Source organism: Ranitomeya imitator, chromosome 6 (assembly GCF_032444005.1).
Source record: "Ranitomeya imitator isolate aRanImi1 chromosome 6, aRanImi1.pri, whole genome shotgun sequence".
NCBI classification, from domain to species: Eukaryota; Metazoa; Chordata; class Amphibia; order Anura; family Dendrobatidae; genus Ranitomeya; species Ranitomeya imitator.
The window spans coordinates 550,295,194-550,311,070 of NC_091287.1; the positions used below are offsets into that span (position 1 = coordinate 550,295,194).

The 15,877-nt window shown below is 52.9% G+C and overlaps 1 protein-coding gene across 19 annotated transcripts in view; it reads right to left on the reverse strand.

The window, feature by feature from the left end:
- Positions 1–15,877, reverse strand: part of PTK2 (protein tyrosine kinase 2) — a 194,079-nt gene that overhangs the window by 29,281 nt on the left and 148,921 nt on the right. For 18 of the 19 annotated variants that reach the window (XM_069731971.1, XM_069731968.1, XM_069731966.1 and 15 more), the window contains 4 exons: positions 14,049–14,164; positions 12,349–12,449; positions 10,617–10,706; positions 9,095–9,299 (listed from right to left, as the gene is read on the reverse strand). In XM_069731971.1, coding sequence (XP_069588072.1) covers positions 9,095–9,299; positions 10,617–10,706; positions 12,349–12,449; positions 14,049–14,164 — 512 coding nt within the window. Of the gene's footprint in view, positions 1–4,124; positions 4,261–9,094; positions 9,300–10,616; positions 10,707–12,348; positions 12,450–14,048; positions 14,165–15,877 lie in introns of those variants that run through there. The other variant, XM_069731973.1, reaches the window with a different exon arrangement.

Here is a 15,877-nt window from a genome sequence, read left to right on the forward strand (position 1 = left end):
AGCAACAGAGGAGAAAGTGAGTGAGAGGGGGGCAACAGAAGAGAAAGAGGGAGCGCCGGGGGCAACACAAAAGAGGGCACGAGAGGGGCAACAGAGGAGAAAGAGGGGGCGAGGGGGGCAACAGAGAAGAGAGGACAACAGAGGAGAAAGAGGGGGCGAGGGGGGCAACAGAGAAGAGAGGACAACAGAGGAGAAAGAGGGGGCAACAGAGGAGAAAGAGGGGGCAACAGAGGAGAAAGAGGGGGCAACAGAGGAGAAAGAGGGGCAACAGAGGAGAAAGAGGGGGCACCAAGGGCAACAGAGAAAGAGGGGCAACAGAGGAGAAAGGGGGCGCCAAGGGCAACCAAGGAGAAAGAGGGGGTGCCGGGGGCAACTAAGGAGAAAGAGGGGCAACTGAGGAGAAAGAGGGGCAACAGAGGAGAAAGAGGGGCAACAGGAGAAAGAGGGGGCGCCAAGGGCAACAGAGAAAGAGGGGCAAAAGGAGAAAAAGGGGGAGAGGGGGGCAACAGAGAAGAAGGGGCGAGGGGGCAACAGAGGAGAAAGAGGGGGCGAGGGGTGCAACAGAGGAGAGGGCGCGAGGGGGGCAACAGAGGAGAAAGAGGGGGCGCCGGGAGCAACAGAGGAGAAAGTGAGCGAGAGGGGGGCAACAGAAGAGAAAGAGGGAGCGCCGGGGGCAACACAAAAGAAAGAGGGCACGAGAGGGGCAACAGAGGAGAAAGAGGGGGCGAGGGGGGCAACAGAGAAGAGAGGACAACAGAGGAGAAAGAGGGGGCGAGGGGGGCAACAGAGAAGAGAGGACAACAGAGGAGTAAGAGGGGGTAACAGAGGAGAAAGAGGGGGCGCCGGAAGCAACAGAGGAGAAAGAAAGGGCGCCGGGGGCAACAGAGGAGAAAGAAAGGGCGCCGGGGGCAACAGAGGAGAAAGAGGGCGCCGGGGGCAACAGAGGAGAAAGAGGGGGCGAGGGGGCAACAGAGGAGAAAGAGGGGGCGAGGGGGCAACAGAGGAGAAAGAGGGGGCGAGGGGTGCAACAGAGGAGAGGGCGCGAGGGGGGCAACAGAGGAGAAAGAGGGGGCGCCGGGAGCAACAGAGGAGAAAGTGAGCGAGAGGGGGGCAACAGAAGAGAAAGAGGGAGCGCCGGGGGCAACACAAAAGAAAGAGGGCACGAGAGGGGCAACAGAGGAGAAAGAGGGGGCGAGGGGGGCAACAGAGAAGAGAGGACAACAGAGGAGAAAGAGGGGGCGAGGGGGGCAACAGAGAAGAGAGGACAACAGAGGAGTAAGAGGGGGCAACAGAGGAGAAAGAGGGGGCGCCGGGGGCAACAGAGGAGAAAGAACGCGAGGGGGGCAACAGGAGAAAGAGGGGGTGCCGGGGGCAACAGAGAAGAGAGGGCAACAGAGGAGAAAAAGGGGCAACAGAGGAGAAAGAGGGGGCGCCGGGGGCAACAGAGGACAAAGACAGGGCACCGGGGACGACAGAGGAAAAAGATGGAGTCAGTGACCAGAGAGGATAAAGAGGGCGTCAGGGGCAGCAAAGGACAAAGAGGATGCTGGAGAGCAGTAGGGGAGAAAAAAAGGATGCCGGGGGGGGGGGGGGGGGCAGCAGGGGAGAAAGAAAGGGCGTCGAGTGGAAGGAGAGGTAAAGGAGGAAAAACAGGGCGCCAGGGGAAAGGGCAGCAGAGGAGGAAGAAGGGTCACCGGAGGACAGCAGGGCGGGAGGGCTCCAGAGAGGGAGGGTGCAGGGGGCAGCAGAGGAGAATGAGGGCACTAGGGGCAATACCTGTGAGGAGAAAAAGAGGACAAAAGAGATGAATTGGCAAAGCAGAGCAGTAGAAAGGATGCAAAATGCAACATGGAAAAAAGGATGCTAGGGACAGCAGAGAAGAGGAGACACACGGAGGCAGAAGGGTAGATTAGAGGAATCAGGTTGAAAATGCGGCAGGTGCGACTGGACATAAGGAGGGGGCAGAGAAGAGGTGTGAGGCGCAGCAGGGCTGAGCTGAGGAGAAGGCATCAGATGCAGGAGAGGGCGCCAGCACAGCAGGGGTAGAGGAGCGACGGAGCCGAAGTGATGGTGCGAGGGGAGGCAGAGCCGAAGTGATGGTGCGAGAGGAGGCAGAGCAGAAGTGATGGTGCGAGGGGAGGCAGAGCCGAAGTGATGGTGCGAGGGGAGGCAGAGCCGAAGTGATGGTGCGAGGGGAGGCAGAGCCGAAGTGATGGTGCGAGGGGAGGCAGAGCCGAAGTGATGGTGCGAGGGGAGGCAGAGCCGAAGTGATGGTGCGAGGGGAGGCAGAGCAGAAGTGATGGTGCGAGGGGAGGCAGAGCCGAAGTGGTGGTGCGAGGGGAGGCAGAGCCGAAGTGGTGGTGCGAGGGGAGGCAGAGCCGAAGTGGTGGTGCGAGGGGAGGCAGAGCCGAAGTGATGGTGCGAGGGGAGGCAGAGCAGAAGTGATGGTGCGAGGGGAGGCAGAGCAGAAGTGATGGTGCGAGGGGAGGCAGAGCAGAAGTGATGGTGCGAGGGGAGGCAGAGCCAAAGTGATGGTGCGAGGGGAGGCAGAGCCGAAGTGATGGTGCGAGGGGAGGCAGAGCAGAAGTGATGGTGCGAGGGGAGGCAGAGCCAAAGTGATGGTGCGAGGGGAGGCAGAGCAGAAGTGATGGTGCGAGGGGAGGCAGAGCAGAAGTGATGGTGCGAGGGGAGGCAGAGCCAAAGTGATGGTGCGAGGGGAGGCAGAGCCGAAGTGATGGTGCGAGGGGAGGCAGAGCAGAAGTGATGGTGCGAGGGGAGGCAGAGCAGAAGTGATGGTGCGAGGGGAGGCAGAGCAGAAGTGATGGTGCGAGGGGAGGCAGAGCAGAAGTGGTGGTGCGAGGGCAGGCAGAGCAGAAGTGGTGGTGCGAGGGGAGGCAGAGCCAAAGTGATGGTGCGAGGGGAGGCAGAGCCAAAGTGATGGTGCGAGGGGAGGCAGAGCAGAAGTGGTGGTGCGAGGGGAGGCAGAGCAGAAGTGGTGGTGCGAGGGGAGGCAGAGCTAAAGTGATGGTGCGAGGGGAGGCAGAGCAGAAGTGGTGGTGCGAGGGGAGGCAGAGCCGAAGTGGTGGTGCGAGGGGAGGCAGAGCCGAAGTGGTGGTGCGAGGGGAGGCAGAGCTAAAGTGATGGTGCGAGGGGAGGCAGAGCCGAAGTGGTGGTGCGAGGGGAGGCAGAGCCGAAGTGGTGGTGCGGGGGGAAGCAGAGCCGAAGTGGTGGTGCGAGGGGAGGCAGAGCAGAAGTGATGGTGCGAGGGGAGGCAGAGCAGAAGTGGTGGTGCGAGGGGAGGCAGAGCCGAAGTGGTGGTGCGGGGGGAAGCAGAGCCGAAGTGGTGGTGCGAGGGGAGGCAGAGCAGAAGTGATGGTGCGAGGGGAGGCAGAGCAGAAGTGGTGGTGCGAGGGGAGGCAGAGCAGAAGTGATGGTGCGAGGGGAGGCAGAGCCGAAGTGATGGTGCGAGGGGAGGCAGAGCAGAAGTGATGGTGCGAGGGGAGGCAGAGCCGAAGTGATGGTGCGAGGGGAGGCAGAGCAGAAGTGATGGTGCGAGGGGAGGCAGAGCCGAAGTGGTGGTGCGAGGGGAGGCAGAGCAGAAGTGATGGTGCGAGGGGAGGCAGAGCAGAAGTGGTGGTGCGAGGGGAGGCAGAGCAGAAGTGATGGTGCGAGGGGAGGCAGAGCCGAAGTGATGGTGCGAGGGGAGGCAGAGCAGAAGTGATGGTGCGAGGGGAGGCAGAGCCGAAGTGATGGTGCGAGGGGAGGCAGAGCCGAAGTGATGGTGCGAGGGGAGGCAGAGCAGAAGTGATGGTGCGAGGGGAGGCAGAGCCGAAGTGATGGTGCGAGGGGAGGCAGAGCCGAAGTGATGGTGCGAGGGGAGGCAAATTTCACCCCCAGAAGCAGTGAGCATGTGACGTGGGGCCTTCAGGCCCAGCAGAGGGGCAGACACTACGCTCACATCTGGGATATCACACACCATAAACTACAAGCGCTGCGGAATATGTTGGCGCTATATAAATAAAAATTATTATTATTATACGGTCCAAGAGACACAACAAATTCCACTCTGCTACATGCGCACACGACCAGTGCACAGACAGCAGTGAGCCGCATCCAGGACTTACCCGGGCCGTGCAAAGAATTAACGTGACAGTCTGCAGCCGATCTCCGGCCCGCGCCGGCCGCCTCCCCGCTCTGCTATGTGGATTGTTAATGTTGGACGGCAGCCATCAGTCCCTGCGATCTAAAAGTCTGGAATCTCTCCGGTGACTTGGAAAGCTCGGGTGCGCACTGTCAGGGCCACCATACCCCAGATGTGTCCCCGCCTCGCCCTGCCCTCCAGAGCCCCCTTTACATGACACTGTCGCCTCTGATCCCCCCTCCCCACATGTGAATCACATTTTCCCATATTACTCATACAGGCAAGAGATGGCGGCACTTTTATTTCCCTCGTAGAAATGCTTCTATGTTGTCACTCACATGTGAGGAGAGACATCGAAACACGGCGTCTGAACTGCAAGAATAACACTGGATGCTTCAGATGCCTGAACGCTTTCTATTACGGGGCTCGTATATGGTTCCCCTGCACTGATACATTGTAACAAACCATCAGGACATGATAGAGACTTGTGCCGCTGTTGGGTTCACAGAGGATGCTTTCGACAAAAGCAACAAACCTTCAGCCGAGAGAAGCGCCGGATCTGAACAGGTTTTTTCTGTCCAGTTTCTGGATGTCAGAATGTTTCCATTCACTGAAAGCAAACAGATCTCTGTAGCGGTGAGGAGCTGAATTATCAGAGACTTTGGACCGTTGGACGTCTCCTTATAAGGGCACAGAAGTTTTTGAAAACTTTTCAAAAGAATCAACTGAGGAGGGAGCAGACGAGAGACGTCCGAGTGCAGCCGCCCCTCCCCCACACTATATAAATAGCCGGGGGACCCCCGAGCCATGGGAGATCGCTGGCCTCTCGTCTCCAGCTGCTGAATAATTCCCTCCCCCGTCACTAGGATAATAGGACGTGGAGGCCATGGAGTCACGTCGTGACATTTTCCCAAACGCAATATTTTTAGCTACAAACAAGACTCGCTTTAAGACTGTTTCTTGTAAAAAAAAAAAAAGAAAAAAAAAAAAAAGGACAGTAAGAAAGTCGCTGACGGCGAAGCGAAGGTCCTGATAACATATTCATCTATACATGGGGCGCTCTCTACTACCGCCACAGACCCTCGTCATACCCCCCAAACAGTGCTCAGATCAGCCATATGGGCCAAGACCGAGGAGCCGGGCCGAGACCGAGGAGCAGGGCCGAGGAGCTGGGTCGAGACCAAGGAGCCGCGGCGAGGCGAGACCAAGGAGCCGCGGCGAGGCGAGACCAAGGAGGCGAGGCGAGACCAAGGAGCCGCGGCGAGGCGAGACCAAGGAGCCGCGGCGAGGCGAGACCAAGGAGCCGCGGCCAGGCGAGACCAAGGAGCCGCGGCCAGGCGAGACCAAGGAGCCGCGGCCAGGCGAGACCAAGGAGGCGAGGCGAGACCAAGGAGCCGCGGCGAGGCGAGACCAAGGAGCCGCGGCCAGGCGAGACCAAGGAGCCGCGGCCAGGCGAGACCAAGGAGGCGAAGCGAGACCAAGGAGCCGCGGCCAGGCGAGACCAAGGAGGCGAGGCGAGACCAAGGAGCCGCGGCCAGGCGAGACCAAGGAGGCGAGGCGAGACCAAGGAGCCGCGGCCAGGCGAGACCAAGGAGCCGCGGCCAGGCGAGACCAAGGAGCCGCGGCCAGGCGAGACCAAGGAGCCGCGGCCAGGCGAGACCAAGGAGCCGCGGCCAGGCGAGACCAAGGAGGCGAGGCGAGACCAAGGAGCCGCGGCGAGGCGAGACCAAGGAGCCGCGGCGAGGCGAGACCAAGGAGCCGCGGCCAGGCGAGACCAAGGAGCCGCGGCCAGGCGAGACCAAGGAGCCGCGGCCAGGCGAGACCAAGGAGGCGAAGCGAGACCAAGGAGCCGCGGCGAGGCGAGACCAAGGAGCCGCGGCGAGGCGAGACAAAGGAGCCGCGGCGAGGCGAGACAAAGGAGCCGCGGCGAGGCGAGACCAAGGAGCCGCGGCGAGGCGAGACCAAGGAGGCGAAGCGAGACCAAGGAGCCGCGGCGAGGCGAGACCAAGGAGCCGCGGCCAGGCGAGACCAAGGAGCCACGCCGAGACCAAGGAGCCACGCCGAGGCACTATTCATGGACGGTCTGCTGAGCTCCTGATTCTACATCAAAGCCAAATCAGAAGGGAAAGCTGCAGTGTAAAGCAGGGTGCAGTATCAGGAGCCTTTGATAAGAGAGGAAGAGGACTTTAAACTGCTTTCGGCTCCGATGGACAATGCCGCTATAAAGATAGAAAGCATACAAAAACAGGAATTTGTGTACTCACCGTAAAATCTTTTTCTACGAGCCTCTAATTGGGGGAGACAGTGGTCCGGTGTCCCCCAATGTGGCGAAGTAGAAACATACTGTAAGGTACCACTCTCTCCCCCCCATCGATAACGACACCACTGCCCCCTCTATAACTCCCAAAACTTGCCAGTTAGGGACTGAAGGCAGGAACTGGGAGACTCCGCTGCCCCGTAGGCAGCATGTAACTATAATACAGTTTCAGAATCCGGGAGGTGGACGGAGCGTCTCCCAAGCGTATACCTGTGACCTCCGCCGAGGGCGCTAATTAGCGGTAAACAGAACAAGTGGATCTTCAGGCGGGAGAGTCCTCCAGACATCGCACAAGAGGCTTCATTCGTGGAAGGACGGGGAGAGCACAGGACTCTCATTGATCCCAGAAAAACAGGGCACATGAAGACGCCGCAGTCAATGGTTACGGGTCTCACGAGACGTCCTGGATTTATTAAATGTGACCCCAATGTAGCATGTGCGTGCTATATACCTTGGAGTCTGGGGGTCCCCCTGCACAAAGCATACCCAATGGGATATTAACCATTAAAGCCTTCCCGGTACAAGATGTACTACAGTGTAGGCGGCAGCAGTGTTATACAGCCAGCACCTGCCACTAACAGCAGCGACCAGAGCTAAAACCGATTGCTGCTTAACCACTTCAATACCGATGTCAATTACTGACGGCGCCATTTAATTTGCACCAGTCATCTGTTACGGTGTGTGTCAGCACCGTGCAGCCTGGGGTCTGCAGAAAGCCCCTGTCGTAGCCATATTGCTTTCCTGTGAACCCCAGTAATCAGGCGACCATCATTTTCCCTTATACTGCAATACAAAGGTATAATACTATGTAGACCAAGCAATGAATCAGAAGCATGGGGACTACAAAAAGAAGAGTCTGAAAGGAAAAAAAGCTTAAAACCAGAAATAAAAATAAAAATCTGAGTGGCCTGAATTTTAGTAATACGGGCAGAAGTACCATCAAAATATAAAATTTTTTAGCCAACATAGTAAACGGCGTAAAAGCAAAAAATAAATAATCGATGGGCCCGAATTAGTTTTATGGTCGCCACAACTGAGCCCAAAAATGCATTAAAAAATAGAAAGAAGAAAAAAAAAAAAAAAAAAAAAAAAAAAAAATCATATTATGTACTCCAAAATGGTATTAATAAAAAAACTCAGAAAATGGCAACAGAACACAAATAAATAATGTCAGAATCATGTTTTTTTCATATTTGGAATTTTTGCCCCTAATTTTCTGAATATTTTAGGCTTAAAAAAAAAAAAAAGCAAAAAACCCACACAAAAAACAAACTCTTGTACAGCTGATGGTTCTATATATGGGGTGATATTTGGGGTCTCCTGCGGCATCTCAGTAGTGCAGCGCTCCTTTATTCTGGTGAAGGTCCTGTTAATACTTAATCCAGCACCATGACGGGAATCCGGCGTATAGATCTACCTGTGTGGCGGCCGGACGCCGTGGTTAGATGTCGCGTCTATAAGGAGGATCTGACCATCTATATAGGAATATACGCGGTGTGGGGAGGCGGGGGGCGAAGACGGCATCACGGGCGGCGCCAAACACCACTAATAAAGTTTCATCTCCAGGTAATGAAAAGTCCGAAAAACTTTATACAAAGACGCCGGATGCTTCAATTTCTCTTTGTACTCGTGCTCCCTGTATACAGTCAGTGAAGAGAAAGGATGAAATACTAAGGCTGTGTGCACACGTTCCGGATTTCTCGCGTTTTTTTCGCAAACAAAACGCTTAAAAACCGCATACATATGCATCTCATCATTTATAATGGTTTCTGCAATTTTTGTGCACATGTTGCATATTTTTTTACGAAAAAAAAAAACATGCGGAAAAATAAGCAGCATGTTCATTAATTTTGCGGATTTTAAGTGGATTTCCCACTATATTATTGCATTGGGAACCTCCGGGAAAAAAAACACGAAAAAAATGCGTGCAGAATTCCTGCGGAAAACCTCAGGATTTTCTCAGGAAATTTTTGCATACTTTCCGAACGTGTGCACATACCCTAAAAGTGATGAAGGAGGTCTGGGAAGGTTCTGGGCTCCGAAAAATGTCCACATTCACTGAAAACTAGCAGATATTCAAAATGGTACAAAACCGAAGCAGGAGGACAAGTAGAAACTCGGAGAACCAATTGTTATTGTCCAATAAATATAAAATTTGCTAAAAGGAAAAAAAAAATAAAATTAAAATCACTTTTTGGGGCCCCATAAAATCCAAATATAAAGGGGTTATAAGGCTCTGTGCACTTGAGCATTGGAGGGGAGAGGTGCAGGTGGTGATACGACCCCATGAGCATCAGGTATCACCTATTTCTTGTGCACCTGCCAAGGCAGGTATGTGGTGGTCCTAATGCCAGCAGCACTGCTCACCTGTTATATTGATGACGGCCGTCCGATAGCCCACAGGGCCGTCCGATAGCCCACAGGGCCGTCCGATAGCCCACAGGATGGTACATTTGCCCACAGTGTGGTCCGCTAGCCCACAGGGAGGCCCGCTAGCCCACAGGGAGGCCCGCTAGCCCACAGGGAGGCCCGCTAGCCCACAGGGAGGCCCGCTAGCCCACAGGGAGGCCCGCTAGCCCACAGGGTGGTCCACTAGCCCACAGGGAGGCCCGCTAGCCCACAGGGTGGTCTCTTACCTTAGCTGTGCTTTGAGCTCTGTAAACCGTGGCCTCCGGCTGGGGTCGTACGCCCAGCACTTTGTCATAAGGCTATAGAGTGTCGGGGGGCAATTGGGCGGCATGGGCAGGCGCTCGCCGTTCTCTATCCGGCCGATCACATCATTATTCTTCACCCCCTGGAAAGGTTTCACCCCATACATTAAGATTTCCCACATACACACACCTGGAGGAAGAAATAAAAAAATCACAACCCTCATCATCCACAGAAAATTCCACCGTCTGTCATAAACAGGATTAAAAAGGTGCCGGATTCCCAGATATTCTGGACTATTCGGAGATAAAGCATTGGTAGGATCCTGGTCCAGTGGCCACCTCTGAGCCCTGCGGACCTTCTCCTACCCGCAGCATCCCCGACGCCTCTCCGGATGTGACAACGTCATAGTGTGACACACGCAAGACTCTGCGACTAATAATCAGAAGAGCAACCGGAGGACGGGGGGGAAGGGGCAGACTAGAGTCGTGGCCGCTGAACCAGGTCCTGACATCTTTTTTTTTTTTTTGGACAGTTATAAAAAATTAAAGACAAAAAACAATACTCTTCTCACAAATCAGATTCTGTAAGACTAAATGCAATTGTAACAAAGCCTCAGCTGCGAGAAGTATTATTTCTGTACTGATTAAGCAATGGTGTTCATATTCATTAACAGCAAGCAGAAGTATGGAAATGGGATAGAACTGAGAACCCCAGTTAGAAAAATTACAGAAATTTTCAATGGGGATTTTCAGGCAATGCTGGGAGTTGTAGTTATTGAAAAGTAAACAAGACCTATTTGGTATCGCCAGAAATAATAAAAATTTACGACAACGCTGAGTTTTGCGACTTTCGCAGTTGGTGCGACAGTTTTGGTAAATAGAGCTGGGGCGGGTCAGGACGTGATTTCATCCGCCTGTCAAATTCATCAGCAGTGTCGACGTTACACCAGAAGTGCTGCTCCTGTCTCTAAATGAGTGACGTAACCAGTGACACGGGGCGCCGAATTCATGGTGTCCTGCACCTCTTCATAAATTCACCCATCATAAAGACTGACACATTAAACGCCAAATCTCTCAAAAATAGTAGAACATAAAAAATGATTAAAAAGTTGTAAGTAATAACAATAATAAAACAAAAAAATAGATCTCAGAATATGGCAACAAACTTTTTGTTGTGTAGTAGTAAAAAAAAAAAAAACAACAACAACGTAAATTAGTTCTGCGGGTCAGTGCAAATCTGGTGATACCAAACTAAAGAGTGAAGGTCACGAATACAAAACAAAAAAGAACAAATTATAGAAAAAAACAACAACAACAACAAAAAAAACACCTGGAGTTAAAAAGTCACAGAGTAACCTGGGCCTCATGCAGCTGAATAGGATAATATTTGATTTTCTTTATTTATAGATATATTATATCTATATACAAATAAATATATATATATATAGTTTTTTTTTGTGCCTTGAGTACACTGGATTTTCCCCCAGGAAAAAGGATGTCCACTCACCAAACATCCACACATCACTCGCAGAGGTAAAACGCCGGAAGTTAATGGACTCTGGAGCCATCCATTTGATGGGCAGTTTACCTTTGGAAGCTGAAGAACATAGAAAAAAAAATTAGCTGTTAGTTTTGCAACGGAGACAAAAAAAAAAAAAAAAAGAGTGGGAAAAGTGTTCACAAAAAAACAATGAAAAAAACCACAGCGCTACATAAACACGGTGCATTTCACAGGGTGTATATGGACAGCACCGCCCGGACTGACCGCAGCTCCCCTGATCTGAACTCAAAAAGGTATAGATGTAAGTACAGACCAGCAAACCCGCCTGACCTTAACCCTATAGAGAATCCATGGAGTATTGTCAAGAGGAAGATGAGACACCAGATCCAACAATGCAGACGAGCTGAAGGCTGCTATCAAAGCAACCTGGGCTTCCATAACCCCTCAGCAGTGCCACAGGCTGATCGCCTCCACGCCGCACTGATGCAGTACTTGATGCAGTACTTGATGCAGTAATTGATGCAAAAGGAGCCGCGACCAAGTATTGAGTGCATTTAATATACCGTATATACGCGAGTATAAGACGACCCGAGTATAAGCAGACCCCCCTAATTTTGCCACAAAAAACTGGGAAAACTTAATGACTCGAGTATAAGCCTAGGGTGGAAAATGCAGCAGCTACCGGTAAATGTCAAAAATAAAAATAGATACCAATAAAAGTAAAATTAATTGAGACATCAGTAGGTTAAGGGTTTTTGAACATCCATATTGAATAAGGAGCCCCATATAATGCTCCATAAAGTTTATGATGGGCCCCATAAGATGCTCCATACTAAAATACACCCATATAATGCTCCACAAATGCCGATTATGGCCCCATAAGATGCTCCATATAGACATTTGCCCCAAATGCTGTTGCAGTGATTAAAAAAAAAAATAAAATAAAATCACATACCTCTCAGGCTCCGGGCACTTGCTATATTCACCTGTTTCCCGTTGCACCGATGGCCGCCGCTGTGTCTTCCCCATCCTCTGCACTGACGAGTTCAGGCAGAAGGCGGCGCGCACTAATCGCGTCATCGTGCCCTCTGACCTGAGCGCCACTGCAGAGGACGGGGAGGACGCAGCGGCGGCCATCGGTGGAACGGGGAACAGGTGAATATCGCGCACTGCATTATACTCACCTGCTCCTGGCGCGGTCCCTGCAGGTCCTTGGTTCCCCAGCGCCGACAGCTTCTTCCTGTTGTGAGCGGTCACATGGTACCGCTCATTACAGTAATGAATATGCGGCTCCACCCCTATGGGAGTGGAGTCAGGTCCATATTCATTACCATAATGAGCGGTACCATGTGACCGCTCACTACAGGAAGAAGCTGCCAGCGGCGGGGAACCAGGGACATGCAGGGACCGCGCCAGGAGCAGGTGAGTATTATTACACAGCTGCTGCTCCCCCTTCCCCTGCCGACCCCTGGGACAATGACTCGAGTATAAGCCGAGAATATACGGTACTTCACATTTTCATTTCCTCAATATTTTCAATATCTCCACTTGCTGACTGTGCCCAGAAACATTTCCCCTTCCAGGTATCGGGCTGTCGGCAGCTTTCTAAAGGTATTCAGACTCTGTTCCAATTTACTAACAGCAAGCAGAGATTTTATAGACTGTGAAGAAATGAAAAAAAAAGCTTTCTGGTAATCTGCAGACCTTCCTATTTCCGGGGTTCCTCCACGTTCCTTACCTTTGTAGTACGTACTGTCCTCCATATATCGCGAGAGACCAAAATCTCCTAACTTGACGCAGTCGGAAGACGACACCAAAACGTTCCTCGCTGCGATGTCCCTGATAAATGAGGAGGCAGCGTTAATATACAGGTCAAGAGCTGTATACAGAACGGGTGTAAGCTGTATACAGAGGACGTGAATATACAGAGGGTCAAAGAGAATTTTGGTGCCCCCTGCAGTTTCCATTCACTGCTATGGAGAATGACAATGGAGGCTTCCCTAGTCCTATGGCTGCTACCAGCTGTGAGCTGACAGCACAAGTGACCACTGCAGCCAATTATTATCTGAAGTGGTCATATCAGGAAAACATCAGGCCACCGCAGGAGGCCATTAAAGGTCAGACAGAGATAAGGAAAGGTTGGGTAAAGGGTCAGAAGACCGGTACGGCGAGCATTCACATGTCAGTATACTGACCGCTAACCACCTCTGTTCAAGAGGCCGCGAACGGAGATCACACTGACCGCTGTTTAAATTGGTAAAATACAACACAAAAAAACAAACAACATATAACCGGTATCGACACTGCGACTTGTCCTATAAAACCTCCATAAAAAGAAATAAAATAAAATAAAAAAAGATTCACACAGTGACCAGCAAGGGTCAGTATTGGCCTGTGATTGTACTCCACTGAGGAAGCCTGGAGGACGCCGCTCGAAGACACGGGGAGGACGCCACTCGAAGACACGGGGAGAACGCCACTCGAAGACACGGGGAGAACGCCACTCGACGACACGGGGAGAACGCCACTCGAAGACACGGGGAGGACGCCACTCGAAGACACGGGGAGGACGCCGCACGAAGACACGGGGAGGACGCCGCACGAAGACACGGGGAGGACGCCCCACGAAGACACGGGGAGGACGCCGCACGAAGACACGGGGAGGACGCCACACGAAGACACGGGGAGGACGCCGCACGAAGACACGGGGAGGACGCCCCTCGAAGACACGGGGAGAACGCCACTCGACGACACGGGGAGAACGCCACTCGAAGACACGGGGAGAACGCCACACGAAGACACGGGGAGGACGCCACTCGAAGACACGGGGAGAACGCCACTCGACGACACGGGGAGAACGCCACTCGAAGACACGGGGAGAACGCCACACGAAGACACGGGGAGGACGCCACTCGAAGACACGGGGAGAACGCCACTCGACGACACGGGGAGAACGCCACTCGACGACACGGGGAGAACGCCACTCGAAGACACGGGGAGGACGCCGCACGAAGACACGGGGAGGACGCCGCACGAAGACACGGGGAGGACGCCGCACGAAGACACGGGGAGGACGCCGCACGAAGACACGGGGAGGACGCCGCACGAAGACACGGGGAGGACGCCGCACGAAGACACGGGGAGGACGCCGCTCGAAGACACGGGGAGGACGCCGCTCGAAGACACGGGGAGGACGCCGCTCGAAGACACGGGGAGGACGCCGCTCGAAGACACGGGGAGGACGCCGCTCGAAGACACGGGGAGGACGCCGCTCGAAGACACGGGGAGGACGCCGCTCGAAGACACAGGGAGGACGCCGCTCGAAGACACGGGGAGGACGCCGCTCGATGACACGGGGAGAAGCGGCACCTCCTGATCCTGTGGTATTGGCAGGACGTGAATTAGCAGAGAAATATTGACGAGGATCTATGCTCTCACCTATGTACAAAGCGCTTGCTCTCCAGATAGGCAAGTGCTGTGCTGAGCTGGTAGGCGTAAAGGATGAGCGACGCCAGATCCAGGTTGTATTTTCGGACTTGTAAGAACGATCGCAGCTGAGGATGGAGAAAACGTAAGAAATGTAATAATGAACATTAACAAAAAGCAAGTGCTCTGTAAGTGATGCATTACCCCATTCAGTGACTGCACCAGCAGAATAGTGAGTGCAGCTCTGGAGTATAATACAGGATGTAACTCAGGATCAGTAATGTAATGTATGTACACAGTGACTGCACCAGCAGAATAGTGAGTGCAGCTCTGGGGTATAATACAGGATGTAACTCAGGATCAGTAATGTAATGTATGTACACAATGACTACACCAGCAGAATAGTGAGTGCAGCTCTGGGGTATGATACAGGATATAACTCAGGATCAGTAATGTAATGTATGTACACAGTGACTGCACCAGCAGAATAGTGAGTGCAGCTCTGGGGTATGATACAGGATGTAACTCAGGATCAGTAATGTATGTACACAGTGACTGCACCAGCAGAATAGTGAGTGCAGCTCTGGGGTATGATACAGGATGTAACTCAGGATCAGTAATGTAATGTATGTACACAGTGACTGCACCAGCAGAATAGTGAGTGCAGCTCTGGGGTATAATACAGGGCAGGCTGTAACTCAGGATCAGTAATCTAATGTATGTACACAGTGACGGCACCAGCAGAATAGTGAGTGCAGCTCTGGAGTATAATACAGGATGTAACTCAGGATCAGTAATGTATGTACACAGTGACTGCACCAGCAGAATAGTGAGTGCAGCTCTGGGGTATAATACAGGATGTAACTCAGGGTCAGTAATGTAATGTATGTACACAGTGACTGCACCAGCAGAATAGCGAGTGCAGCTCTGGAGTACAATACAGGACATAGCTCAGGATTCCTACAGGTCTTCTAGCATTTTGTGGTTTTCCATTTATAGTGAGCTTGTCAGCTACTGGGGAACCATAACATTGATGTGAATCTGGGAGTTGGGTTTGATACAAAAACTAAATTAGGATATTTCACAAAAATAAATTCCTCGAATGTCTACAAACCCACACTCCAGTGTAGTGACTATAACGCCTGTGAGGAGCCCACGTTCCTGCGTAGTGACTATAACGCCTGTGATGGGCCCACGTTCCTGCGTAGTGACTATAACGCCTGTGAGGAGCCCACGTTCCTGCGTAGTGACTATAACGCCTGTGATGAGCCCACGTTCCTGCGTAGTGACTATAACGCCTGTGATGAGCCCACGTTCCTGCGTAGTGACTATAACGCCTGTGATGAGCCTACGTTCCTGCGTAGTGACTATAACGCCTGTGATGAGCCCACGTTCCTGCGTAGTGACTATAACGCCTGTGATGAGCCCACGTTCCTGCGTAGTGACTATAACGCCTGTGATGAGCCCACGTTCCTGCGTAGTGACTATAACGCCTGTGATGAGCCTACGTTCCTGCGTAGTGACTATAACGCCTGTGATGAGCCCACGTTCCTGTGTAGTGACTAACGCCTGTGAGGAGCCCACGTTCCTGCGTAGTGACTATAACGCCTGTGAGGAGCCCACGTTCCTGTGTAGTGACTAACGCCTGTGAGGAGCCCACGTTCCTGTGTAGTGACTAACGCCTGTGAGGAGCCCACGTTCCTGTGTAGTGACTAACGCCTGTGAGGAGCCCACGTTCCTGCGTAGTGACTATAACGTCTGTGAGGAGCCCACGTTCCTGCGTAGTGACTATAATGCCTGTGATGAGCCCACGTTCCTGCGTAGTGACTATAACGCCTGTG